The sequence below is a fragment of the Trichomonas vaginalis genome, chromosome II, assembly GCF_026262505.1.
Source record: "Trichomonas vaginalis G3 chromosome II, whole genome shotgun sequence".
NCBI lineage: Eukaryota > Parabasalia > Trichomonadida > Trichomonadidae > Trichomonas > Trichomonas vaginalis.
The window spans coordinates 11,557,890-11,585,546 of NC_067204.1; the positions used below are offsets into that span (position 1 = coordinate 11,557,890).

The following is a 27,657-nucleotide window of genomic DNA, read 5'->3' on the forward strand; positions in this document are numbered from 1 at the left end:
CATTTATTTTGACAGTGACTTTGACTCTGACGATTGGAGTGACAGCAGCGATACTGAAGAATATGAACTATTGTGTGAAGCACAGCAATGGGAAGCGCTGCAATACTTTTGTAAGTGAGAACATTAATGGGAACGTTAGTGAGAACGTTTATTTTTCATTAGTGAAGTCGTTTGTGAAGTCATTAGTGAAGTCATTTATGTGTCAGATGGTTTTGTAAATATTTAAGGTTAAGTTGGTGTTATGGTTGTGTTGTAAAATATACGTTACCGGTTTCGTAAAGTGTCAAACCGTTAACTTGGGTAAGGTGGAACGCAGTGCCGCCGTACCCAAGATAGGGATACTAACTACGTATATGGAGAGGATGAAAAGTAAAAATTAATTTGTGGGAAATAATGAGCCATAGCTGCCTGAAATCCTTTATCACCATCACCCCTTATATTATCTACTCTTTCATGATCTAGTAAGTATTGAATAGCTCTTCTTGTTTCCTGTTCTGTTTTCCCTTTCACCGGAATGCAATATAAATATCTGGTGTTAATGTTAATGGTAAATAAATAAGTAACTTTTCCTTTTGAATATTCCAGATGATCAATTTCGTATGAATATGGATATGGTGCAAATGAAGGGCGACTAAATTTTTCCTTTAACGGTTGAATTTTTGGGTCAATTGGTTTATTTAATATCTTGAAATCCTTTTTAAAATCTTTTTGTTTCTTTAATGTTTGAAATGGATATAATAAAGTGAATGATGAAAGATTAACTGAAGGAGGAGGTACTACTGTTGGAGGTTTTGGTGTTGTAAGTGGTTTAATTTTATCTGCTTTGATTTTGGATGATGAAGTTTTGGATTTCATTCCTCCTTTCATTAATTCTGGATGTATTCTATTCATTTGTTTTAAATATGCTGTATATAAAGGTTTAATATACTTTCCCGCTTCGAGTTTATGTTGAAGGATGAATTCCAAAAGTTGATCTTCATTTAAAAGTCGGGCTGAATATGGTTTAACTAATGAATCATAAATTAAAGCTTGTGCATCATTTATGGTCTGAAGGACCTGGGCGTTTTGCACCTTTTGTTTTTGCTTCTTTTGCTTTTGCGGCTCAGGATTATATAATTTATATAATTTATATAATTCATCAATATCTTCTTCTGTTAATACTTTATTTTTGAAATCTTTCAACTGTTTAAGTTGTGATTTAGTTTTTCCCTTTGTATATTCATTATTTTTAATTTTGTCTTTAATTTTAGAAATTATTTTATCATGATATTTCAAAATTTCATTTTTATAATACGAATAATAATAATCTATATCATCACCCGTTATATTTTTATTATGTTTTTGGAGATATGCTTTTAAATCATAATAATCAAGAAAATTTTGATTAAATACTAAATCATCAATTAAATTTTCTAAATCTACGCTATTCATTTATATAAAAATAAAATAAGTGTTTTAAGGGTGCCCGCCTCTTTGAATCATAGTATCAAAACCATTATTTACGGTTCCTTTTGTCTCTTCTGTGGCATTTTATTAAATAAATGGCATACAACACCCATTTTCACAACATACAGCCTTAGTGTGTGCTCCTGTTAATGCAGTCTTACCAATTGTTAAGCGAGTCATTGACCCGTTTTTAAGTTGTAAATTAATATTCTGACCATCAAATATCACTTTATCATTTATTATATCCAAATAATTTTTAGGTGTTAATTGTTTATTTTGTCGTAAACTAACACCTTTCATTTTTTGTGCAATCTTTTTAAAATCACCCATCAATTGAACCGTTGAATGATGTATAACACTTAGGCATAAAGCAACCATGTTATCACCTTGTTTCTCAATTGCTAAACCCAATAACTTCTTCTCATGTGCTTTTTCTTCAGCTTTATTCTTTAATTTAGGTTTAAATTTCTCATAAAACAGAAGAAATCAAAAGGTGCGAATTTGTAAATGTTTTTATCATAAAATTTTATCGGTTACAATTGCTTGAAATGCTTGAGTGTAGGAAGATTTGGGTCGCCAGCGATTGCCCAATAAGATGAATCAGTATCACCTTCAATGAAATGAAAACGATTAACATCCATGCATTTATACATAAAATCATAAATGAAAACCAAATACCAGTATTTGCGTTATCTAAAGTGAAGAATGCCTCTTGTAAACATGTATCACATCTATAAAATCTATCTTTAAGCATCACTTGATACGTATCCTCTCCTATTTCTCTTATGTTTTTAAACTTATTTGACATACATGCAACGCGTGCCTTCTGTGCATTCATTATTTTAGTCTTTGCGTAATTTTGTGTATTCATTGCATCGTAACCATATGATCCATTAAGTGAAATCTTGCAAAATAAACTTTTTCCTTTATTTCCTTCTAATTCAGCCTTTTGTCTTTCGTTCATAAATTCATTCGCAAATTCATTAAAACAAGTATTTTTCGTAAATGTTAAAATTGATTGAATGTCATCAATGATAAAATGAAATCTGTCTATTAGATACCAAAGATAATAAGAAGAAAATGGTTGATATTGGTTGTGTGTTGATGCTAACTGAGTTAATTTCCTCTGTTTCTGGTCAACTGGTAGATTGTTTGATTTCATGTAATTATACATAAAACCACCAATTGTTTTTTCATCTGTGATAATATCTAAGTTTCTTATTATCGGTAAAAAGTTTATGTAATCATTAATGTATTTTTCATCAATGTGACCCTTTACTTCAGCCACGAATAAAGTATTTTTCTTCTTAATTATTCCCAGTGCTTTTGCTTTCTTTGTTGCTGTATCACAAATGATAACACCATTCAATCTTCCCGGCATATACATTTTATGGTCAGTATATTGAATGAAATCATGAGGATTAGATGAAAATGATGAAGGATATAATGAATTAAAGTCAACACCAACGAAATGAGTCATAATGTTGGTGGTGTCCTCATTTGATACAGTTTTAGTTTCTGGATTATATGAAAGTTTATTAATGTGCGTGATTCCTTTAAGATTTACTCTATGTTGAACATTTGATAAACCACCAGTAATTCCATTACGGAGGATGTGATAAGCTTCAACTGAATCTAGAGTCATTGGTAAATTATTTTTTAATGCATAATTTCTTAAATTGATTCTTAAACGTTGAACATCTTCATCTTTATTTGATTTTACGACATTGCAATAACAACACATTAACTGACAATTTTCTTTGGTATGTGGTTTTTCATTATCGATTCTATCAATGTTGGTTTATTAGCATATGTAAACGCTTTACCACACATTTTGCATTTAGATGAAAGGATTAAATCGTGATAGTATTGATAGTCATCCATTGAAACATTGTTTTTAGTATCCCTTTCTGCTTTTTCATCTTGTTTCTTATATGAATCAATTTTATATTTCCAATACTTTTTTGTTAATTCAAAACTTGATTCCACATTTTCTTCTTCTGGATATGTTTCGTTAGGATTGAAGTTCTTATATGCTAACGCGTAACGAATCATTGATGCATTCGATGATAAAGAAAGATTATGAAGCATGTCAATTTTATAAACAAATGTTTCTTCAATAATTTTATCAATTGGGTCAATCATAATTTCAACGTCTTTATTGCAATAATGAATAAAATATTCTAATCTATTCTCAAAATTTTTAGCATCATTGAGATATATTTGATAATCTGAATCGGATATTGTTTCTTGAGTTAATGCTGAATAAAATGAATCTTGAGTGAATGGTTCCACTTTATATAATTCATCTTCGTAATTCTCCCATGTGATGAATTGATAAGGGAAAAAGGATTTAACACGTGATTTATTGTTTCCGAAATCTTGAGTGAATTGGTCTAATGTTCCACCCGCTATATAATTTCTGATGTCAATAAATCTTAATTCATATGGACAGTTTGTTTTCTTTACAATGATTTGCTTAAATTGAGAAGAAGAACCTAGCATTGATTTTATTTTCCATTTTGCAGTGTTTAAATCACGAAGAATTAAATTTAAATCAAACTTTCCCGAATTAAAACCTATGATATTCACTTTATTGAATTCCTCATCTAGAAGTTCTTTAAATGCTTCCTTCTGTTTTTCATTTAATGTATGGGACTTCATTAATTCTTCATATTGTTCAATATTTGATTTAGCAACTAATGAACAGGTTGAAAATAAAAACTCAATCCAATCAGAAATAAAAGAATCACTCGAAGTTAAGCAAAAATTCCTCGTATATGTTTTATCGTTTAATTTAACCGTTGATGATACCATGAATGGTTTTAAGTAAGCGTTTAAAGTTGCACACTCAGAAAGTTGTAATTCTTCTTTAGTCTCTAATGTTTCGAAGTCAAAAGTAATATAATATCTTGTTGGTTTATAATATTCCTGCAAATTATGTGCTAATAGCCATTGATATATCTTCTGTTTCGTAATATGTGGTGCATATGGTTGTTGTGTGTTTTGCAATTGAACGTCTTGAATTAATCTTCCATTATTTTCTTTACATTTCTCACAATGTTTTAAAAATCTTCTTTGGTTTTTCCTTTCTGGATCATCACGGATAGAATATACTTCTTCTTTGCAAAAGGGGCAAACTTTATATCCTGTGAGTGCTTCAACGTCTGTTATTCTGTCAGCGTGAAGTTTTCCACATGGACTCTGTGTTAATAAAATATTTATTGTTTCAAATTCTGGATCTATCATTATTGAATCCACTAATGGAAAGTCTACCTTGTTAATGTCTACGTCTTCTGGTTGAGGATCACAATAATAGAAATCAATATTAACATTTAACATTCTTGCTAACCTCTCACTTTCTGATGAAATGTCAAATCCTTCATATGCATCTATGGCTTCATTTAAATAACTTCTACGAGTTTTAGGATTAACACCATCAGGAATGTTATAGAAGCGTTTAAATAACCTTCTACCTTCGGCTCTAATTTGATTATCATTCATTTTAGCTGTTCCATTTTTGTTCATTTATGTAAGAATAAAAATTAAAAAATAAATAAAAATAAAGTTTATTTTTTAAAGTCCGAGACTCAGAGAGTCCAGGGCTAAAGTCCATAAAATGAATTAAGAACACATAAATTTTTATCATCTGCGACGTGACGAATACATTTTAATTTACTTAAGAATGCGTACCCTGATACATTAAATCTAATTCCTGTCTTATTTAATTTCACAACTTTGAAAAGGAATGTATGAATAGCTATAAAATGATGAGAAGATGTTTTATGGGTTGCTTCCATTTTTTCTGAAATAAATGAATAAATATAATGTTTATAAGTTTTCATATCTTTTATGTTCTTAATAACGAATGGTATAGACTTTTCCACTTCATCTTCCTTCGGTGCTGTTCTTTCATATGAAACATTATTAGTATCTTCAATAATGAAACCACAATCGCATAAAATTTTATATGTACCAATTGTTTCTTTTGATATTTTATCTAACAAATCAAAAACTTTATCAACACCTGTACATTTATTTAAATAATAATTTGTGTAAATATCATGGTCTTCTTTCTTAATCGTATTTGTTGCATATGTTACATTTTTCAGTGCTTTTTTGAATTTTTCAGAATCAAGAGGAGGTGAAAGTAATATACATGGATAATCTCCATCGTCAATAAATTGTAACTTATGTTTATGAATAAATTTTGTGCCTTCTTCTGAAAGTGTTTCATCTATTTCACCATCTAATAAATTTTTAGTAGATTCCAAAAAGTAATTTTTATATCTTTCTTCATGAGATTTTTGAACTTCTGATTCTGAAGCTGGGATATTCATTAAACCCTCTACTTCATTCTCATTATATTTTTCAACTTCTCTTAATTCCTTAATTTTTTCATCTATTTCATCTCTTATTTTTTCCAGTCTTTCAATTTCATCATATTCATCATCTTTAATCCGTTCTTCATAATATTCAGGGAAAACATCAGGTTCTTTAGGTTTTTCTTCTTCAGATGTGGGATATAAGAAATTTATAACATCATCTTTATTCATTTTTCCATCATAATCTAAATCATTTAATAACTCCGCGAATTTTTGACAATTTCTTAAATAATATTTATTAACTTCATAACTCGCCTCCTCTAATATATCCTTTATTTCCTCGTTTGTGAATCCCATTTTTTTAACATTGTTAGTTGTGACACTCATTTATCATTAAATAAAAAATAAATTATTCAAAAAATGTAAGACATGAATTTTTAAAGTTTATTTTTTATTCATGAAAATAATTATTTCTAATTTCTTTTACTCTCTCATACATACTAGATTTGAAGAATTCGGAACTTTTACCATAATCTCCTAAATGTTTTCTTATCCCCAACGTGTGCCAGTTATTATATGAAACTGAATAAACTTTATCTTTATCTTTACACCTTTCATCTCTTCCAATATATTTATATCTCAGTTTTGATTTAGCATTTTCATATTCATTAACGTTTAATAATTCACAGTCTTCCTTTTTAAATTGATGTTTAAGATATTCAGGATTTAATACTCTACGTTTATATGCTCCTAACTTAGTTCTAAAGGTTTTTCTACAAAATTTAGGAATTCCATCCTCTTTAATGTCATCAATGATTTCCATTTCATTATTTTCAATTTCTTCTTCTCGTTTATGAGGTCTTTGATTATGACTCCATTGATTCCATGAAATTAAATATTCTTTATCATTATATTTATACCTCATTAGCTTATTTTGGCTTTCATATTCATTTAATAATTCACAATCTTCATTTTTAAATTGAAGTTTAACCCATTCAGGATTTAAACAATGTTTAATTAATCGCGGAATATCTGACATCATCTATATATAGCTTCTTTTATAAAAGATAAAAAAATAAATTATTTTAAAATTAATGTTAATTTTTTTTAATGATTTATAAATAAATATATTTTAATGCATCGTCTATATATAGATGTAACAAAAAAAGTCACACAACCCGCACTCATATACTACTTACCTATTTTTTTATTTGAGGTATAAATCGAGAACCTTCTGAACTGCAGCAGTAATCTGAGGAGATGTTCCCTTGATCTGAACGTTGCACTTTCCGTTTTCGATGAAGAATCTGCAGAGGATACCCAAAACACCACCTTCAGCGTTGATAATTCCAGCACCGCAAACGTTGCCCGGTGGAACTTGCAATGGCAAAACAGGGACCTTGAAGACAGATGTCATTACCTGCTTCATCTGGTTTGTTGGGTCTCCAACTGGGTTGAATGAAGCAGTTGCCTGTTGAGCAGGAGAAGTCAACTGTCCCCAGCGAGCGAAGAAGTTGTTGTAGTCCATGTTGAATGGAGCAGTGAACTTGAAGATGTTGAATGGCAAGTCTAAGACCTCGTTGTGGCTCTGTTCGCTCCATGTGTATCTGAGTGTGTATGACGGTGGGTCGATGAATGGTTGCCTGACTCTCAAAGCGAACTGGAAAACAGTCATCTCTCCGCGGTTGATCTGTGTCGCGCCTGGTTTGGACTGGACAGCAAGGAATGGAACTGGTGGAATGTGGACACCGACGTTTGTGAGGATTCCTCCTGTCTTGTTCTGGATGTTGAATGAAAGAATGGCGTTTGGATGGTTGACTTGGATCGAGAGATTGACAGCGATGTTGGCATCTTCGAAGCAGAGACCTTGGTCGTTCGCCAAGAAGTGCTTCTTGATGGCTTCCTTGTCGTTGAGTGGTGCTGGGACATTGGTGACTGGTGCGGCGCTGAGTAAGTCTGTGACGGCGTTCTGTGGTGTTGCTGGAGCGCCAAGTCCGAAATCTGTTGGCTTGGCAACTGGTTTCGGCTGTGCTGGTGCTGGTGCTGGAGAGCCGAGGCCAAGGAGATCCATTGCGTCGGCGTTGTTCTTTGGCTCTGGTGCTGGAGCTGCTGCTGGTGCTGCTGGGGCGGCCTTTGTAGGAAGCTGTGTAACGAACTTGGATGGGTCTTCCTCGTTCTTGTCCTCTTCGTCTTCCTCTTCGAGGCCTTCTTCGGCCTGTTCGAGCATGACCTTACGTAATAAGGAGGACTTCTTGTTCTCGAACGGTGGAATTGGCTTGAAGACGGCTTGCATGACTTGTGGTGGGGCGTTGAGAATTGTAATGTATTCGATTGCACGCTGTTGGATGTCGATATTTGTGGAGGATGTCAATGTCTGGATGAATTCAAGGACTGTCTGCTTGCCTGGTGGGTACTTGGCACCGATCTTGGCAAGAGCTGTGATGATGATGCCCTTGGAAATGTCAGATGCGATCTTGTACTTGGCAATGAGTTCCTGGATGACTTCTTCTGGTCTGATATCGGTGATTTGGATGTATTCACCAACAAGCTGGGCTGTAAGAGCGATAAGTCTGTCGTGTGGGTTGTTTGCGCACATTGATCCGAAAGATGTCATTGTTGCGTATCTCTGGAGTGACTGGACGTTGGAGACGACCTGGATAACACGGTGCCAGACACCATCGGAGCACTCATCACCGGCCATTGTGATCAATTGAAGAACAACATCAACGAACCAGGCTGGATCTTCAGCGAACTGCTCGGCCATGACGGCGATCTTGAGGCAGAGTGGTTCTCTCATTGTAATGTCTGCGAATCTGAGGTAGTTCAAGAGTTCGTGGACAATTTCTTCGGCTGACTCCTTTGTGCAGACAGCGAAGAGTAATGAAAGTGTTCTGCGGCGGATGGAGTTATCTGGGTCACGAAGAGCAAGGTAAAGTGTCTGTCTGTGCTGGTCAAGAGATGGAATGATCGAAGGATTGGCCTGGACAAGACGTGTAAGTGACTCGAGAGCTAAGTAGCGGACGTTGGAAAGCTTGGCGTTAAGGAATCCACCAAGGATTGAAGCGGAACGCTGCATAAGTTGGTTGGAGAATTGGCGAGCAATGATGAAGTTGATTGCTTCGAAGAGTAAGATGAGGTTGGAGTGGACTTCCTTGGCAGCAAGGGATACATCTGTCTTCTGGAGGCAGTTGTCGAGAATTCTTGTAATTCTGTCGGTTTCTGACTCATCCCAGTTAGTCTTGTATTGGAGAATACGCATATACTTGAGGATAAGCCATGGAGCTGGGTTGCGGCCGTATAAGTAGTCTGGAGAAACAGTTCCATCGAAGAAAATCTTTCCGAGCTGCATGAGAGCTGTTGGAAGGACAAGAGCCATCTTATCGGAATAACGCTGGAGGAGGATCAAGATAAGGGAGGCTGCGGAAAGCTGGACACCATAGTTCATGCTGAATAAGAGCTGATTGAGGCCTTCGATGAAAGTTGGCTCGAGCTGGATGACGGATGGTGTTTCGCGGTAAAGACGGCAAAGAGCAAGGCATGCTGTCTTCTTAACGAAGTCGGAGTTCTTTGGATTGATCAAAGCCTGAAGAATTGGGCCTGAAAGTGCTTCAGCAATTTCGCGGCCACCGATGTTAGCAGCAGCGGCGATAGCAAGGCACTGGCCTGGTTCGTTTTCTTGATTACGAATTTCTTTACGGAAATGCTCGATGAACATTGTGACAAGGTCGTAGTTACCATTTAAGTAAACACCGAGTGTGATGTAACCGATCTGCTTTTCAGAAAATACGTTTGAAGCAACCAATTCGACCATTTGTGGGAAACCGAAGTCAAAGGAGTAGCCGAGAAGGTGGATATAAAGAAGCTTAGCTACGTATTTCTTACGGCTGTAACCATTGAGGCCGGATTTGCCGAAACTCTGGCGAATCTTTGCGAGTTCTTTCTTAACACGGGCAACTTCTTGTTCCTTGGACTGGCACTCGAGAATTTCAGTAATGAAGTTCTTGAGACCATTGATGTTACCTATAATAAATATTAATAAAGAAATTAAAAAAAAATAAAAAATAAGAACATGTTTAAGAAATTACGAAATACATTTTGGATCAGTGTTCATTGGGGAAAGTTGTATTTCTGATTCTTTGAGGCATTCTAAGTAATCTCGAAGTGAATTTTCTTTATCAAGATCACAGAATTTGGTTCCTTTAATAAAGCATCTCGTCATGTCAGGACGAATGAAAGTGACATCGAAGGTATCTGTGAATTGAATCGCCTTAGAGAAATCTGTTAAACAATCAATAACTTCTTCTGGTGCCTTTTGGTTTTTTAGAAATTTTAAGATTATGTTTTGGAGAACAAAGCTGAGTTCACTAGCCATATCTGTTGTGTAAAGACGCAAAGGATGATCATATTCAAAAAGTAAAGCATCAATTGCTCGCCTAGCAATGAATTCAAAATCTTGTTCATTGAGATCAACTCCTCGTGTAAACGGAACAAAACTATACACACCAAAAAAGCCAATATTTTTATATGTGTTTTCTTTTGGTATTTCAATTTCTCGTAAATATTTTATTACATATTCTGGAATGGAGATCGAGATAGTTGGGTTGTCATATTCAAATGGATCAGTAAAATCAACCTTGTAAAAGTCGGATTTTTCTAGAAGTTTAATGTTTCGTTTGTTGTTTTTGTTGAACCATTCTATGAATCGTGGTGCCCTCCATGAGTAGTACAATCCATATACGAAATTAAAAATTGCTTGTAGAGGGGAAAAAATGGAAATCATTTTCTGGCAATGTCAAGATTTTGAAAATTTTCCTTTGGTTAATAACTGTGAACTTTACAAAATTTGCAAGACATGTATCATAAAATAGGACGAAGAATCAAGTAAATATTTTACAAATAATAAAAGGGTGTCCAACAAAAAAATGAAAATTTTGGGTGACACTATTTAAGCATTTTCTCGATGAATATAATGTTCTGTAAGAACTTTCTACGAGAGATATATGGGGAGTATAATATGCCATTGATTCATATGAAGCATCTGAATGAACGTCTTTGATTATTGAATATATCTTTGATTTACAAAATTTTCAAACTAATCCGAAAAAAATAAATGACAATAATAGTGGATTGTTTTATTAATATTTATAACGAGAAATTTTTGGAACTAATTTTTTAACATTGGTTTTTTGAAACCAATAGTATTACAAGAACATAGTGTAATAGGATAATTGGTTGGTGATAGTAAGAAGTAAATCCTAACTTAGGATTTTGGGATACGAATTTGATTTTGATACTCATAGGATGGAAACAGGTATTCATATATGCATAATGCATTAATGGTTTTGTATGGTTGGTTGAATGGATTAGAATAATAGAATAAAATACAGAAATGATCATTTTGCAAATTATGGGAATGTGATAAGAATAAATCTTTAAATTTTGCAACATATAATAATCGAACATAAACAAGCATATTTATTGAAATAAATTCAAAATTTCGATTCGAACGTCATCAAATTTCAGGTACCTTCGAATTAATTAAATAGTAACAATAAAATCGAATTTGAAAGTTATAATGCTGTCTCAATCGTTATAATTAATTTTTTAGTGGAAAACTCCCAGGGTTCGAATCTATGAGACACTTCGTTTTTTCCAATTTGTTGGAGTTGAGATTTTAAAATCGTAAAATAATATTATCAATGAATCCTCATTAGCATAAAGAATCATTTACTTCTCGTCATATAAAAACAGAATACACAATCAAGAAAAAATTAAAAACTTATTTAATTGCATTATGAATTGAAATGCAAAAAAGAGCTTTAGAATATTATAGGCGATATATAATGTATTGCAATTAATTTATGATTGAAAAATGAATTTTATTGAATGACGTAAGGATATAAGGTGCAAGATTGAGATTATTAAATGTGTAAAAGGATATCTATAATATATAGAGTAGAGATGATGATTAAAAAATAAAAAAAATAAAAAAAAAAAGAAAATTGTAATTAAACTATATTATTCAATTCTTCAGTATTGAAATGGTAAATAATGAGAGATAATATTTAAAGAAAAAAGGGAGTATTTAAAAAAAAAGGGGAAAATGTTATAGTATAATTAGATTGAGGGGATATGAGCGAAATGATAGAGCAATGCAGACAATTGTGTTTGGTTCTATCATACCGAATACATTGCAAGTGCATTGTGCCCGGATTCGTTCAAATTCTCGCAAACACATTCTGATTGCGAGGATATGAGCGAAATGATAGAGCAATGCAGACAATTGTGTTTGGTTCTATCATACTGGATACATTGCAAGTGCATTGTGCCCGGATTCGTTCAAATTCTCGCAAACACATTCTGATTGCGAGAATTCGACCAACTACGTAAAACACTAAAACTTATTTTTACTATATCATTTTATTTGACATCAAATCTTTTTGTACTTCTATTATATTTAACATTTATATCAATCAATTGCTAAATCAGAGATAATGAACCAAAACATGGATTGCATTTTCAAATTTAGCAATTTCTGAATACTTGATTAATCTCAATAATGCCTGCCTTTCAGTATTCAAGTAATAAATTACTAATTAGAACAAATATAAGTGAAATAAGTCGGTGAAAACGAGCATCATTTGATATTACAAACAATTATTCGTAAATTTCTGTAATGTATGTTCGAGGAGATATATTCATTGATTTTTCTAAATGTTTATAAGTTTTTTGAGTCAATAGCCGAAGAATCTAGATTTCCTAGCATGAGTATGTTAAGTGGGCAGTAGAGAAATTGAGTAGCAAATCAGGCATTTCTGAATAGAATTTGTTTAAGACAAAAAAAAAATTCTAAATCGAACGCACGACCTTTCTACTCTTCTTTACCGATATACTACAAAGCAATGGAATTTCCCAATCTATTTATTCTATATAATCATTTATCAAAGATTGGTGATTCCCCCGTGATTTTGTGTATCTTCTTTCAATTTTCTCTCATCATTTACATTTTTTGCTTTTTTATTTTTTCATTTATATTCTATTACTAATATTTCTTCTATTCTACGATTTAGATTTTACATAAATACTTTTCTAATTCCAAATTTCTAATTTTATAAAAAATTCATAAAATTTTCCGATCTTTTCCTCAGTGATTTTATATTTCATTTTCCTAAGTTACGTTTCCTTAGTTCTCATAACCGATATAATTCCCAATGGCCCTCTTACGCACACACAGAGTTTCAAGCCAAAATCAATGTTAGATTTTTGTTGGACACCCTTTAATAATAATGTTCATTCAGGTGAGGTGAAGTCAATCCGACCAAAAATTCTAGAATATAATAATTTCCGTTCATTTCATTTTTAAATGATTTATTACTAAATATACTATAAATATTTCCACTCAAAAATAAAAATTGCGAACATTTTGTTTTGAAAGAAATTCAATTTTTTTCAAAGCTTTACAGTCTCCGATAAAAATGACTAAACAATAGAGAATTCAGAGTCTGATTATGATCATAGCAAAATTTTGTAAAGTTCACAGTTATTAACCAAAGGAAAATTTTCAAAATCTTGACATTGCCAGAAAATGATTTCCATTTTTTCCCCTCTACAAGCAATTTTTAATTTCGTATATGGATTGTACTACTCATGGAGGGCACCACGATTCATAGAATGGTTCAACAAAAACAACAAACGAAACATTAAACTTCTAGAAAAATCCGACTTTTACAAGGTTGATTTTACTGATCCATTTGAATATGACAACCCAACTATCTCGATCTCCATTCCAGAATATGTAATAAAATATTTACGAGAAATTGAAATACCAAAAGAAAACACATATAAAAATATTGGCTTTTTGGTGTGTATAGTTTTGTTCCGTTTACACGAGGAGTTGATCTCAATGAACAAGATTTTGAATTCATTGCTAGGCGAGCAATTGATGCTTTACTTTTTGAATATGATCATCCTTTGCGTCTTTACACAACAGATATGGCTAGTGAACTCAGCTTTGTTCTCCAAAACATAATCTTAAAATTTCTAAAAAACCAAAAGGCACCAGAAGAAGTTATTGATTGTTTAACAGATTTCTCTAAGGCGATTCAATTCACAGATACCTTCGATGTCACTTTCATTCGTCCTGACATGACGAGATGCTTTATTAAAGGAACCAAATTCTGTGATCTTGATAAAGAAAATTCACTTCGAGATTACTTAGAATGCCTCAAAGAATCAGAAATACAACTTTCCCCAATGAACACTGATCCAAAATGTATTTCGTAATTTCTTAAACATGTTCTTATTTTTTATTTTTTTTTAATTTCTTTATTAATATTTATTATAGGTAACATCAATATAAATAGTCTATTTAAAATATAATTGTTCCACATATGCAAAGACATAAAAGTCGATGGTATAAGTATCAATAGCTTAGATTATAACAGATCTCTATCAAAATTTTGTCTGAATAATAAATTCAAGTCAATCATAATTATCAAATACACGTTTTTGATCATTTGAATTTATTTGTTGCAATAATTAAGTCATAAATATAAAAAAAATATTGTAATTTGCACGTTCATAGATTGCGGCTTGTTCAATTTGTTATATTAAATTATTGGATAAGTACCTGATCTAAGTACATACTTACAAGGTCTACACATTGATATTATGTTTTATATACTCAGAGGGTGTCAAAAATTTTCTCACTGGGTTTTCGTCTATCAATCCCAGCTCATTATATACGCAACCAATCAAAAATCTGATATGGGAGTCCAAGGCTAACTTTTTGTTGTCTACCTAATAAAAGAGGAAGCAGCATTAGTGAGAATAATCGCAAATATTCAATTTAAATTATCTTTTTATTCTTAATTTAAAGTGACAAAAAGAATAAAAAACCTATTCTAAGGCATGTTGTTATGTAAATGAGACTAGACATCATATTTTATGTTATGAAAAAAAAATATTTAGAATTTTAGAACAAAATAAATAGAAAAAATAGCATAACTTATGGATGTGCGTATATTAAATTTAATAAATTAAGAGAAATTATTTTTGGCGCCAAAATTATTCGTTAACTCTCAAATTTTTCTGAGTCAATAAGCCGCCAAAAAAGTGTCATTTCTTTATAGGAAAGGAAACCTATTTGACGAACAATCCGGACACTAGTGCCTCAGCGAATTTCCCCAAACCCACCAATCCCCTCCCTGCTGTTGTGCACCATCGATGGAAAGTAAGTCATCAATAGTCTCTTTTCCTGATTTCAAGCTAACGTTAGATCATTCATGAAAGAAATCATTGCCTTTCATCAGAGACTTTCGTTATAACTGCGCTGCTCTCAAGTTCATCTTGAGAAATTTACGTAATAACTGAATTCCCAAAGTTCTTTAGGTGATCCAAAACACTGTAGCTGCTTGAACTTTGGACGAGCCTCGCACCCCAGAGAATAGAAATCCCAATCTTGCTCATGTTTAGTTGAATTAGTCTGCAGCAGTACAGCTCTGATACCACAAGATCGTGATGTATACAAAGTCACAACGCTATTTGATTCAACAACTAGCTAGTTTTGACATCAAATTGCAAAATTTGACTTCGTTATGAGCTCTTTGTAGCAAAAATACATTACACTTAAAGACTAGTTGCTAGACTGTAGTAGTTTGTTCGTATATATCTATTTTTCCCCAACGTATTGCATACTACATTTTACAAGACTTGCAACCTTATAGTAACCTCGTTGGGAATTGTTCAAGCAAAGCGTAGGTAGTTAAGGTCGAGTAAGAGTTCTTCTTAAATCTTTCACTGAATGAGTAGGTGTTGGAAGAACTGTTCTCTAAAGCGATACAGTTGCGCTACATGTTCGTCAACTTGTCTAGAAATAAATATATCATTTGTTTTATACGTTTTTTCGTAATAAATCTATTTGTATTTGTTGTATTTGAGTATGAAGATAACAAAAACTACGGCATAAGACGCAGTACACTGGGCTTCGTTGCCATTTTATTTACCATGTTAAGAATAACTTAACAGACATGCTTTGTTTTCGACGAAGCCATCTAAAATAACGTACATCTAAATAAAACTAAAAAACTGTAAAATTTCTTTATTTGATAGTATACTTCAAATTATGCACTATACCTTCTAGAATTCTATAACACTCTTTGCATATAATTTTTTTTAAAAAAGTTATATCTCGACAAAAATATGATTTATCAATAGAGTATGTAAAATAAAACTCATTCGCAGTATTAAAAAATCGTAAATCTTTCCAAAAAAATTTTGAATTACAAATTTTAAAACTTAAAACAACATTTTTTGAAGCGAAAAAACGAAATCTAATTTTTTTGGAAAATTTAGAATAAATAGAGCTCTTTAACTCGTCGAATACAAATTGTTTTCAAGTTTTTTTCGACCGGAAATTGAACTTTTAGAGTTATACAATAAGATTCACATGAAAAAATACGGGTTTAACAAAGAAATCACCAATATAAAGGTTTTTTAGTAGAACGAGATTGATAAAAACTATGGTATGATAAAAAGACGATAATTTTTTTGGCGGGATAATTGAAGAATATGAATGATTCGAATTACAGACATACTCTAGTCCGAAACTTACTATGGTTCGTGACTTATTTTTGACACAGAATAGCTGTAGACTAAGGCTTACTCTAGATCCAGACTTATTATACAATTAAATTTGCTTTTGGAATAAGACTTAATTTTAGTTACAAACTTATCTTAATATCAGACTTATATTTAGAATCAGACTTACTTTAGTCTAGAACTTACATTTAGAATCAGACTTCCATTTCAAGTCAGACTTACTTTCGTCCGAAACTTACATTTCAAGTCAGACTTACTTTCGTCCGAGACTTACATTTCAAGTCAGACTTACTTTCGTCCGAGACTTACATTTCAAGTCAGACTTACTTTCGTCCGAGACTTACATTTCAAGTCAGACTTACTTTCGTCCGAGACTTACATTTCAAGTCAGACTTACTTTCGTCCGAGACTTACATTTCAAGTCAGACTTACTTTCGTCCGAGACTTACATTTCAAGTCAGACTTACTTTCGTCCGAGACTTACATTTCAAGTCAGACTTACTTTCGTCCGAGACTTACATTTCAAGTCAGACTTACTTTCGTCCGAGACTTACATTCTAAGTCATACTTACATTAATATCAAACTTATATTAACCTACGACTTACTTTTATTCCCAGACATCTTGATCCACACTGACATTGAAAACCACTCATACATCTAAAGCCACTCAAACATCTAGATCCACTACGACATGGAGATCCACTCAAACATAATTTTTGCTCTCTAACTACATTTTTATATGATTTTACAACCTAAATTTTCTTCTTTACCTAAAGATTATTCGCAATATCTGAATATCATTAATTAATTGAGATATTCAAGTTTTGACAGCGGATTTGGAAAGCAGACTTGATGGAGATTTTAAATCTGATGTCAAATCTTCGTTTTGTGCATTATTGGAAGAGAAAAAAGGGTGTTAATTGCAAATCTTAAATATAGGTTTTTACGAAAAATGTAATTAGGGTTAGAATCATAGAAAGATATATCTGTCAGACATTGTTATGTGTGATAGATATTATTGCATCTCATAGACACTGTTGCATCTGTCAGACACTGTTAAATTTCATAGACACTGTTGCATCTCATAGACACTGTTGCATCTCATAGACACTGTTGCATCTCATAGACACTGTTGCATCTCATAGACACTGTTAAATTTCATAGACACTGTTGCATCTCATAGACACTGTTGCATCTCATAGACACTGTTGCATCTCATAGACACTGTTGCATCTGTCAGACACTGTTGCATCTGTCAGACACTGTTGCATCTCATAGACACTGTTGCATCTCATAGACACTGTTGCATCTCATAGACACTGCTGCATCTCATAGACACTGTTGCATCTCATAGACACTGTTGCATCTGTCAGACACTGTTGCATCTCATAGACACTGATGCATCTCATAGACACTGTTGCATCTCATAGACACTGTTGCATCTCATAGACACTGCTGCATCTCATAGACACTGTTGCATCTCATAGACACTGTTGCATCTCATAGACACTGTTGCATCTCATAGACACTGTTGCATCTCATAGACACTGTTGCATCTCATAGACACTGTTGCATCTCATAGACACTGTTGCATCTTTCAGACACTATTCCATCGCATTAACACTGTTGCATCAGTCTCTCACTGTTGCATCTTTCATTGACTTTTTTATCTCTCAGGAAATATTTTATCTCTATAATATTTTTTATATCTCCCAAACTTTTACATCTTTCTGATTAATTTTTTTATCCTTTTTCATTCTGTTCTGTATATCGAATCTTTATATAACAAATAATTAAATAGTTTCTCATATTTATTAACTATTTTTATAAACAATAATCATACACATTTTATTCATATAAATATTTTTTTCACAAACCATTTTTCCTCTTCCTTCTTACAACAAAATCCGGATCTCTTTCCTTGTCTTTATTATCAAAAACTTCTTCGATGATTTTTGAAATCATGTCTTTGTTTTGCTGATATTCATCTGATTCTTCCGGAAGATATGCATTACTTAATGCCAAATCTATCACTTCTGGATGTGTTTTTCTTAATGATGATATATAATGAATTGCCTGAATTGTATCATAATCGATGTTCATCCCAAGATTAAACATGAAACTTGTTGCCTTGTCAATTGACGGAAGATTTAAAATGCGTTGAACAAGACTTTTAACTCCTATATCTGGAGTTACTTGTTCTTCATACAAGTAAATTTCGTTCTCAACTTTGGTTGTAAATGTTTTCCGAGCCGAAATTTTGCATTGTTCATTTTTCCGATCACCCTTTCCTATCGGATTGTCTTCATCATCATAAACTAGAATATTCTTCGAACTATTGAATTCCAATTTTCCAATATGAAATGCTTTAGGTTTTTCTAAATCGGCCGGTTTTACATCTAAGATGTTATGAATACATGGAATATGAACACCATATAGTTTATAAACATTTTCCATGTTGCAGTTGCATTTACAATGCTGTTCGACTTTATTTTTAATTGCCGAAATTTTCAATTTTCTATAAAGTTTCATTACATTATCATTTTTTGGATCATCAATTTGATTAAATCTCGACATTATATGTTCAATCATTGTTTGGAACTTCAAAAGTTTGTTTTTGCTTGAAATCTCCTTCATTTTGGTATTCAAGCTCCCGTGATTACCTTCCGCATGATTGCTAGGCATGATTTTGACATCTCTCTTAAATCGTGCGATTTTGGATTTGAATTCCTCTTTGCCAAGATTGATCCATTTTTCCATATCAAGAGGATCAACCAATTCATTCTTATTTAAATGATTAACAATTTCGGAGTATGTTTCGTATCTAACATTATACGTTGCTTCATCTTCTGCATATATTACTTCTCGAATCAATCCCCTCATGATTACACTATCTTTAATTGTTTTTAAAAAATGATAAGCGCAAAGCCAATGAATTAAATGGCTACTTTTGCAAAAACTTTCAAGAGAAGAGTGCAAATCGCTTAAAATCGGGACATTTTGAATATCAACATCTGTAGCAGATGAAACTAGTCTTTCATAAAAGATTCTGTAAGCATTTGAGTTTTCGCTCAGCCCGAAGTAATATCCCAGTGGATAACCTGTGTTATTAATAACACACTGGGGTAATATAAGTATATACGGAGGAAACGAAAACGTGGCATCCAGTTCGATGGTCTGGATACATTCGTTTTCAATTGCAACCTTAATAAATCAGGTACAAGGTCTGGGATCCAGCATGACCATTGAATTGATTTTGAATCGCAAGTTGCAAGATCTTTTAGCTTATCTTCTAAAAGATGGACATAAACTTTGCCGGGTAATTGTTTAAGTAACGAGCGCAAATCATAAATATCCTTAATTATTGGTGAATTGAAGTTGGTATAACGTGTCAGTTTTTTGCTTAACTTATTTGAAGGAATTACACATTTTGAAATTTGAACTCTGTTAATAACATCCTCGATTAAATAAGGTATATCTTTGTTATTCCTTATTATAACAGCTTGACTCATTTTTTTGTTAATAATTATTGTAAAAGCCTTATATCGATTTCCTTCAATATATTTTCGATCAAAATCAAGTTCTAGAATTAAACGATCACTAGGATCAGTGTCTTTAAAATAGAAGTCTGTGTATTTGGGAGGATTTTCTTGTTCCTTAAATGGAACTATTTTAAGGAAAAAAGGAAGATAATTAAAGAGTTCATGAATCTCACTGAAATTCCATATATCTGAGGCACCAATATTCCAAGTTACTTGGCGTGATTCTTTGTCATAATTATGCATTACTTCAATGTTTGCAATTTTAAGAACATTATATCCGCGGGGAATTTCATTAATCATGCGTTTTGATAAATAATAGCCATTGCAATGCGATTATATACATTGAAAATGAAATCTGCCTGTGAATCAAGAATATATGAAACAAATTGCTCTTTGTCATCGTCAATAAGATCTTTAGATACATATTGAAAAAATACAGCCATATTTTTTAATCTAGCTGCGTGCCTTACAACAGACTTCATGAATCCTTTCGATCGAACAATATCATCTGGTTTATATGAATTAATGTAAGATATAATTTCCGCAAAATTTTGATATTTTAAATAGCATTCAAATGCGAATGAACTTATACGAATTTTCTTGGATTTAAGTAAATTCAGTTCAAAACCAGCGATCAATGATTTTTTGACATTGAGGATATTGACATAATATTTTTTTCCGCATTGAACATTATATATAAATTTTTGGTTATCGTCAAAGTTTGATAGTTTTTCAGTATTTGCACATAAATATTCAAGGATATTGTTTGCATTGAAAGCATATGCTAATTCTATCATACTGATTGTTTCACCAAAATGGTTGTTCCAATATTGCGACCAAATAGTTTGGATAAAAAAGCGTCAAGATCATCCATTAACAAAGTATCAATTAGAAAATCCTTCAATGTTTGTGGAAAAACATGAATATAGTTATATTCTTCTTCATCACCCATATCCTTGCTATATTCGTCTGCTATTGAAGTTAAGTATTCATTTGGTGTAGGGTAAAATTCTAAATTGTCCAGTATTTCATTGACCGCCGGTGCGAAATTTAAGTTATGTATTACAAAAAGGGTAATGTAGTTATAAGCATCACATGTACGAATGCGCTTACATTCAGCCTGAATATCATTAAATTCTGGATCTTCTAAATCGAGGTCTATATTATTCTGAACGAGATATTTTGAATAATTTATTATCTTAAGAATAGTACTATTGATTTTATTTAGATCAATAATACATCCATAATCAAAAGGAGCCATGGCCATTAAACGGAATGTCAATTTTAAAAGTAAACGAATTTTAGGATTAAACAAAGAAGAAATTTAAAATTTAAGTAAGGGAAATAATTTTTATAAAATAAATTTAATAATGAAAACAAAAAACAGAAAAATATTTAAAATTAGAAATAGATTAAGATAATGTAATAGTGTCCTAGAGATAAAACAGTGTATGACAGATGCAACAGTGTCTGACAGATGCAACAGTGTCTATGAGATGCAACAGTGTCTATGAAATTTAACAGTGTCTATGAGATGCAACAGTGTCTGACAGATGCAACAGTGTCTATGAGATGCAACAGTGTCTGAAAGATGCAACAGTGTCTGAAAGATGCAACAGTGTCTATGAGATGCAACAGTGTCTATGAAATTTAACAGTGTCTATGAGATGCAACAGTGTCTGACAGATGCAACAGTGTCTATGAGATGCAACAGTGTCTATGAAATTTAACAGTGTCTGAAAGATGCAACAGTGTCTCTGAAATTTAACAGTGTCTGAAAGATGCAACAGTGTCTATGAGATGCAACAGTGTCTATGAAATTTAACAGTGTCTATGAGATGCAACAGTGTCTGACAGATGCAACAGTGTCTATGAGATGCAACAGTGTCTGACAGATGCAACAGTGTCTATGAAATTTAACAGTGTTTGAAAGATGCAACAGTGTCTATGAGATGCAACAGTGTCTATGAAATTTAACAGTGTCTATGAGATGCAACAGTGTCTATGAGATGCATCAGTGTCTATGAAATTTAACAGTGTTTGAAAGATGCAACAGTGTCTATGAGATGCAACAGTGTCTGACAGATGCAACAGTGTCTATGAAATTTAACAGTGTCTATGAGATGCATCAGTGTCTATGAGATGCAACAGTGTCTATGAGATGCAACAGTGTCTATGAGATGCAACAGTGTCTATGAGATGCAACAGTGTCTATGAGATGCAACAGTGTCTATGAGATGCAACAGTGTCTATGAGATGCAACAGTGTCTATGAGATGCAACAGTGTTTGAAAGATGCAACAGTGTCTATGAGATGCAACAGTGTCTGACAGATGCAACAGTGTCTATGAGATGCAACAGTGTCTATGAGATGCAACAGTGTCTGAAAGATGCAACAGTGTCTGAAAGATGCAACAGTGTCTATGAGATGCAACAGTGTCTATGAGATGCAACAGTGTCTATGAGATGCAACAGTGTCTATGAGATGCAACAGTGTCTATGAAATTTAACAGTGTCTATGAGATGCATCAGTGTCTATGAGATGCAACAGTGTCTATGAAATTTAACAGTGACTGAAAGATGCAACAGTGTCTATGAGATGCAACAGTGTCTATGAGATGCAACAGTGTCTATGAGATGCAACAGTGTCTATGAGATGCAACAGTGTCTATGAGATGCATCAGTGTCTATGAAATTTAACAGTGTCTTGAGATGCAACAGGGTCTATGAGATGCAACAGTGTCTGACAGATGCAACAGTGTGTATGAGATGCAACAGTGTCTATGAGATGCAACAGTGTCTATGAGATGCAACAGTGTCTATGAGATGCAACAGTGTCTATGAGATGCAACAGTGTCTATGAGATGCAACAGTGTCTATGAGATGCAACAGTGTCTATGAGATGCAACAGTGTCTATGAGATGCAACAGTGTCTATGAGATGCAACAGTGTCTATGAGATGCATCAGTGTCTATGAAATTTAACAGTGTTTGAAAGATGCAACAGGGTCTATGAGATGCAACAGTGTCTGACAGATGCAACAGTGTGTATGAGATGCAACAGTGTCTATGAGATGCAACAGTGTCTATGAGATGCAACAGTGTCTATGAAATGCAACAGTGTCTTGAAGATGCAACAGTGTCTATGAGATGCAACAGTGTCTATGAGATGCAACAGTGTCTATGAGATGCAACAGTGTCTATGAGATGCAACAGTGTCTATGAATTCAACAGTGTCTGACAGATGCAACAGTGTCTATGAGATGCAACAGTGTCTATGAGATGCAACAGTGTCTATGAGATGCAACAGTGTCTATGAATTTAACAGTGTCTGAAGATGCAACAGTGTCTATGAGATGCAACAGTGTCTATGAGATGCAACAGTGTCTATGAGATGCAACAGTGTCTATGAGATGCAACAGTGTCTCTGAAATTCAACAGTGTCTATGAGATGCAACAGTGTCTATGAGATGCAACAGTGTCTATGAGATGCAACAGTGTCTATGAGATGCAACAGTGTCTATGAGATGCAACAGTGTCTATGAGATGCAACAGTGTCTATGAGATGCAACAGTGTCTATGAGATGCAACAGTGTCTATGAGATGCAACAGTGTCTATGAAATTTAACAGTGTCTGAAAGATGCAACAGTGTCTATGAGATGCAACAGTGTCTATGAAATTTAACATTGTCTATGAGATGCAACAGTGTCTATGAGATGCATCAGTGTCTATGAAATTTAACAGTGTTTGAAAGATGCAACAGGGTCTATGAGATGCAACAGTGTCTGACAGATGCAACAGTGTGTATGAGATGCAACAGTGTCTATGAGATGCAACAGTGTCTATGAGATGCAACAGTGTCTATGAAATTTAACAGTGTTTGGAAGATGCAACAGTGTCTATGAGATGCAACAGTGTCTATGAGATGCAACAGTGTCTATGAGATGCAACAGTGTCTATGAGATGCAACAGTGTCTATGAGATGCAACAGTGTCTATGAGATGCAACAGTGTCTATGAGATGCAACAGTGTCTATGAGATGCATCAGTGTCTATGAGATGCAACAGTGTCTATGAGATGCAACAGTGTCTCTGAAATTTAACAGTGTCTATGAGATGCAACAGTGTCTATGAGATGCAACAGTGTCTATGAGATGCAACAGTGTCTATGAGATGCAACAGTGTTTGAAAGATGCAACAGTGTCTATGAGATGCAACAGTGTCTATGAAATGCAACAGTGTCTTGAAGATGCAACAGTGTCTATGAATGCAACAGTGTCTATGAGATGCAACAGTGTCTATGAGATGCAACAGTGTCTATGAGATGCAACAGTGTCTATGAGATGCAACAGTGTCTATGAGATGCAACAGTGTCTATGAGATGCAACAGTGTCTATGAGATGCAACAGTGTCTATGAGATGCAACAGTGTCTATGAAATGCAACAGTGTCTGAAGATGCAACAGTGTCTATGAGATGCAACAGTGTCTATGAGATGCAACAGTGTCTATGAGATGCAACAGTGTCTATGAGATGCAACAGTGTCTATGAAATGCAACAGTGTCTGAAGATGCAACAGTGTCTATGAGATGCAACAGTGTCTATGAGATGCAACAGTGTCTATGAGATGCAACAGTGTCTTGAAGATGCAACAGTGTCTATGAGATGCAACAGTGTCTATGAGATGCAACAGTGTCTATGAGATGCAACAGTGTCTATGAGATGCAACAGTGTCTATGAGATGCAACAGTGTCTATGAATGCAACAGTGTCTATGAGATGCAACAGTGTCTATGAATGCAACAGTGTCTGAAGATGCAACAGTGTCTATGAGATGCAACAGTGTCTATGAGATGCAACAGTGTCTATGAATGCAACAGTGTCTGAAGATGCAACAGTGTCTATGAGATGCAACAGTGTCTATGAGATGCAACAGTGTCTATGAGATGCAACAGTGTCTATGAGATGCAACAGTGTCTATGAGATGCAACAGTGTCTATGAGATGCATCAGTGTCTATGAGATGCAACAGTGTCTATGAGATGCAACAGTGTCTATGAAATGCAACAGTGTCTGAGATGCAACAGTGTCTATGAGATGCAACAGTGTCTATGAAATTTAACAGTGTCTATGAGATGCATCAGTGTCTATGAGATGCAACAGTGTCTATGAGATGCAACAGTGTCTATGAATGCAACAGTGTCTGAGATGCAACAGTGTCTGACAGATGCAACAGTGTCTATGAAATTTAACAGTGTCTATGAGATGCATCAGTGTCTATGAAATTTAACAGTGTCTGACAGATGCAACAGTGTCTATGAGATGCAACAGTGTCTATGAGATGCAACAGTGTCTATGAGATGCAACAGTGTCTATGAGATGCAACAGTGTCTATGAGATGCAACAGTGTCTATGAGATGCAACAGTGTCTATGAGATGCAACAGTGTCTATGAGATGCAACAGTGTCTATGAAATTTAACAGTGTCTATGAGATGCAACAGTGTCTATGAGATGCAACAGTGTCTATGAGATGCAACAGTGTCTGACAGATGCAACAGTGTGTATGAGATGCAACAGTGTCTATGAGATGCAACAGTGTCTATGAGATGCAACAGTGTCTATGAAATTTAACAGTGTCTATGAGATGCAACAGTGTTTGAAAGATGCAACAATGTCTATGAGATGCAACAGTGTCTGACAGATGCAACAGTGTGTATGAGATGCAACAGTGTCTATGAAATTTAACAGTGTCTATGAGATGCAACAGTGTCTATGAAATTTAACAGTGTTTGAAAGATGCAACAGTGTCTATGAGATGCAACAGTGTCTGACAGATGCAACAGTGTGTATGAGATGCAACAGTGTCTATGAGATGCAACAGTGTCTATGAGATGCAACAGTGTCTATGAAATTTAACAGTGTCTGACAGATGCAACAGTGTCTATGAGATGCAATAATATCTATCACACATAACAATGTCTGACAGATATATCTTTCTATGATTCTAACCCTAATTACATTTTTCGTAAAAACCTATATTTAAGATTTGCAATTAACACCCTTTTTTCTCTTCCAATAATGCACAAAACGAAGATTTGACATCAGATTTAAAATCTCCATCAAGTCTGCTTTCCAAATCCACTGTCAAAACTTGAATATCTCAATTAATTAATGATATTCAGATATTGCGAATAATCTTTAGGTAAAGAAGAAAATTTAGGTTGTAAAATCATATAAAAATGTAGTTAGAGAGCAAAAATTATGTTTGAGTGGATCTCCATGTCGTAGTGGATCTAGATGTTTGAGTGGCTTTAGATGTATGAGTGGTTTTCAATGTCAGTGTGGATCAAGATGTCTGGGAATAAAAGTAAGTCGTAGGTTAATATAAGTTTGATATTAATGTAAGTATGACTTAAAATGTAAGTCTCGGACGAAAGTAAGTCTGACTTGAAATGTAAGTCTCGGACGAAAGTAAGTCTGACTTGAAATGGAAGTCTCGGACGAAAGTAAGTCTGACTTGAAATGTAAGTCTTGGACGAAAGTAAGTCTGACTTGAAATGGAAGTCTCGGACGAAAGTAAGTCTGACTTGAAATGTAAGTCTTGGACGAAAGTAAGTCTGACTTGAAATGTAAGTTTCGGACGAAAGTAAGTCTGACTTGAAATGTAAGTCTCGGACGAAAGTAAGTCTGACTTGAAATGTAAGTCTTGGACGAAAGTAAGTCTGACTTGAAATGTAAGTTTCGGACGAAAGTAAGTCTGACTTGAAATGGAAGTCTGATTCTAAATGTAAGTTCTAGACTAAAGTAAGTCTGATTCTAAATATAAGTCTGATATTAAGATAAGTTTGTAACTAAAATTAAGTCTTATTCCAAAAGCAAATTTAATTGTATAATAAGTCTGATCTAGAGTAAGCCTTAGTCTACAGCTATTCTGTGTCAAAAATAAGTCACGAACCATAGTAAGTTTCGGACTAGAGTATGTCTGTAATTTGAATCATTCATATTCTTCAATTATCCCGCCAAAAAAATTATCGTCTTTTATCATACCATAGTTTTTATCAATCTCGTTCTACTAAAAACCTTTATATTGGTGATTTCTTTGTTAAACCCGTATTTTTTCATGTGAATCTTATTGTATAAACTCTAAAAGTTCAATTTCCGGTCGAAAAAAACTTGAAAACAATTTGTATTCGACGAGTTAAAGAGCTCTATTTATTCTAAATTTTCCAAAAAAAATTAGATTTCGTTTTTTCGCTTCAAAAAATGTTGTTTTAAGTTTTAAAATTTGTAATTCAAAATTTTTTTGGAAAGATTTACGATTTTTTAATACTGCGAATGAGTTTTATTTTACATACTCTATTGATAAATCATATTTTTGTCGAGATATAACTTTTTTTTAAAAAAAATTATATGCAAAGAGTGTTATAGAATTAAAAAAAAAAAGGTAGTGGGGCTTCCAGGCACTTCGTGCCCTCTAGCCCCGAAGATGTTTAGTATAAATGAAGTTTTTATTCGGAAAATTGTTAGTCTTCTGGTGTGAATTCGGAGGACTCTTCTTCTTCCTCCATTGCTTCTGGGAAGAAGCCTTCTTCTGGGTCGAAAACATTATATAATGTTCACTTTTCACAAATTATATATTTTTCATGTTTGTCACTTTCTGTCACTTTTCGGGTAAAAACATTTTTATTATTATATATAAATGAATTTTACAAAACCACCGTTACCGTTCTTGGAAATAAGAGTAGATG

At 33.4% G+C, this 27,657-nt stretch overlaps 5 protein-coding genes and 1 pseudogene across 6 annotated transcripts, besides 3 other annotated features; 1 reads left to right on the plus strand and 5 right to left on the minus strand.

Annotated features, from left to right (window-relative positions):
• Positions 1-347: part of a mobile genetic element that runs on past the window's edge.
• A 3,079-nt stretch (positions 348-3,426) lies between these two features.
• On the minus strand, positions 3,427-4,788 carry TVAGG3_0527510 (DNA/RNA polymerase superfamily; the record flags this gene model as incomplete). The annotated part of the gene is made up of 1 exon (XM_051237501.1): positions 3,427-4,788. A coding segment is annotated over one exon (1,362 nt), but the record flags the coding sequence as incomplete, so codon positions are not given.
• Positions 4,789-5,809: 1,021 nt separating this feature from the next.
• Positions 5,810-6,128: a mobile genetic element.
• A 907-nt stretch (positions 6,129-7,035) lies between these two features.
• Positions 7,036-9,582, minus strand: TVAGG3_0527530 (AP2 alpha family; the record flags this gene model as incomplete). Its single annotated transcript, XM_001295191.2, has 1 exon — positions 7,036-9,582. A coding segment is annotated over one exon (2,547 nt), but the record flags the coding sequence as incomplete, so codon positions are not given.
• Positions 9,583-9,832: 250 nt separating this feature from the next.
• Positions 9,833-10,551, minus strand: TVAGG3_0527540 (uncharacterized protein; the record flags this gene model as incomplete). The annotated part of the gene is made up of 1 exon (XM_001290066.2): positions 9,853-10,551. One exon carries the CDS (start codon positions 10,549-10,551, stop codon positions 9,853-9,855), a length of 699 nt encoding a protein of 232 aa, XP_001290067.2.
• A 2,783-nt stretch (positions 10,552-13,334) lies between these two features.
• Positions 13,335-14,098, plus strand: TVAGG3_0527550 (uncharacterized protein; the record flags this gene model as incomplete). The annotated part of the gene is made up of 1 exon (XM_001298753.2): positions 13,764-14,054. The coding sequence occupies one exon, from the start codon at positions 13,764-13,766 to the stop codon at positions 14,052-14,054; it is 291 nt and encodes a 96-aa protein (XP_001298754.2).
• Positions 14,099-18,240: 4,142 nt separating this feature from the next.
• On the minus strand, positions 18,241-18,828 carry TVAGG3_0527560 (uncharacterized protein; the record flags this gene model as incomplete). Its single annotated transcript, XM_001291743.1, has 1 exon — positions 18,241-18,828. One exon carries the CDS (start codon positions 18,826-18,828, stop codon positions 18,241-18,243), a length of 588 nt encoding a protein of 195 aa, XP_001291744.1.
• Positions 18,829-19,726: 898 nt separating this feature from the next.
• Positions 19,727-21,180, minus strand: TVAGG3_0527570 (annotated as a pseudogene). Its single transcript has one exon. A coding segment is annotated over exon 1 (1,454 nt).
• Positions 21,181-27,341: 6,161 nt separating this feature from the next.
• Positions 27,342-27,657: part of a mobile genetic element that runs on past the window's edge.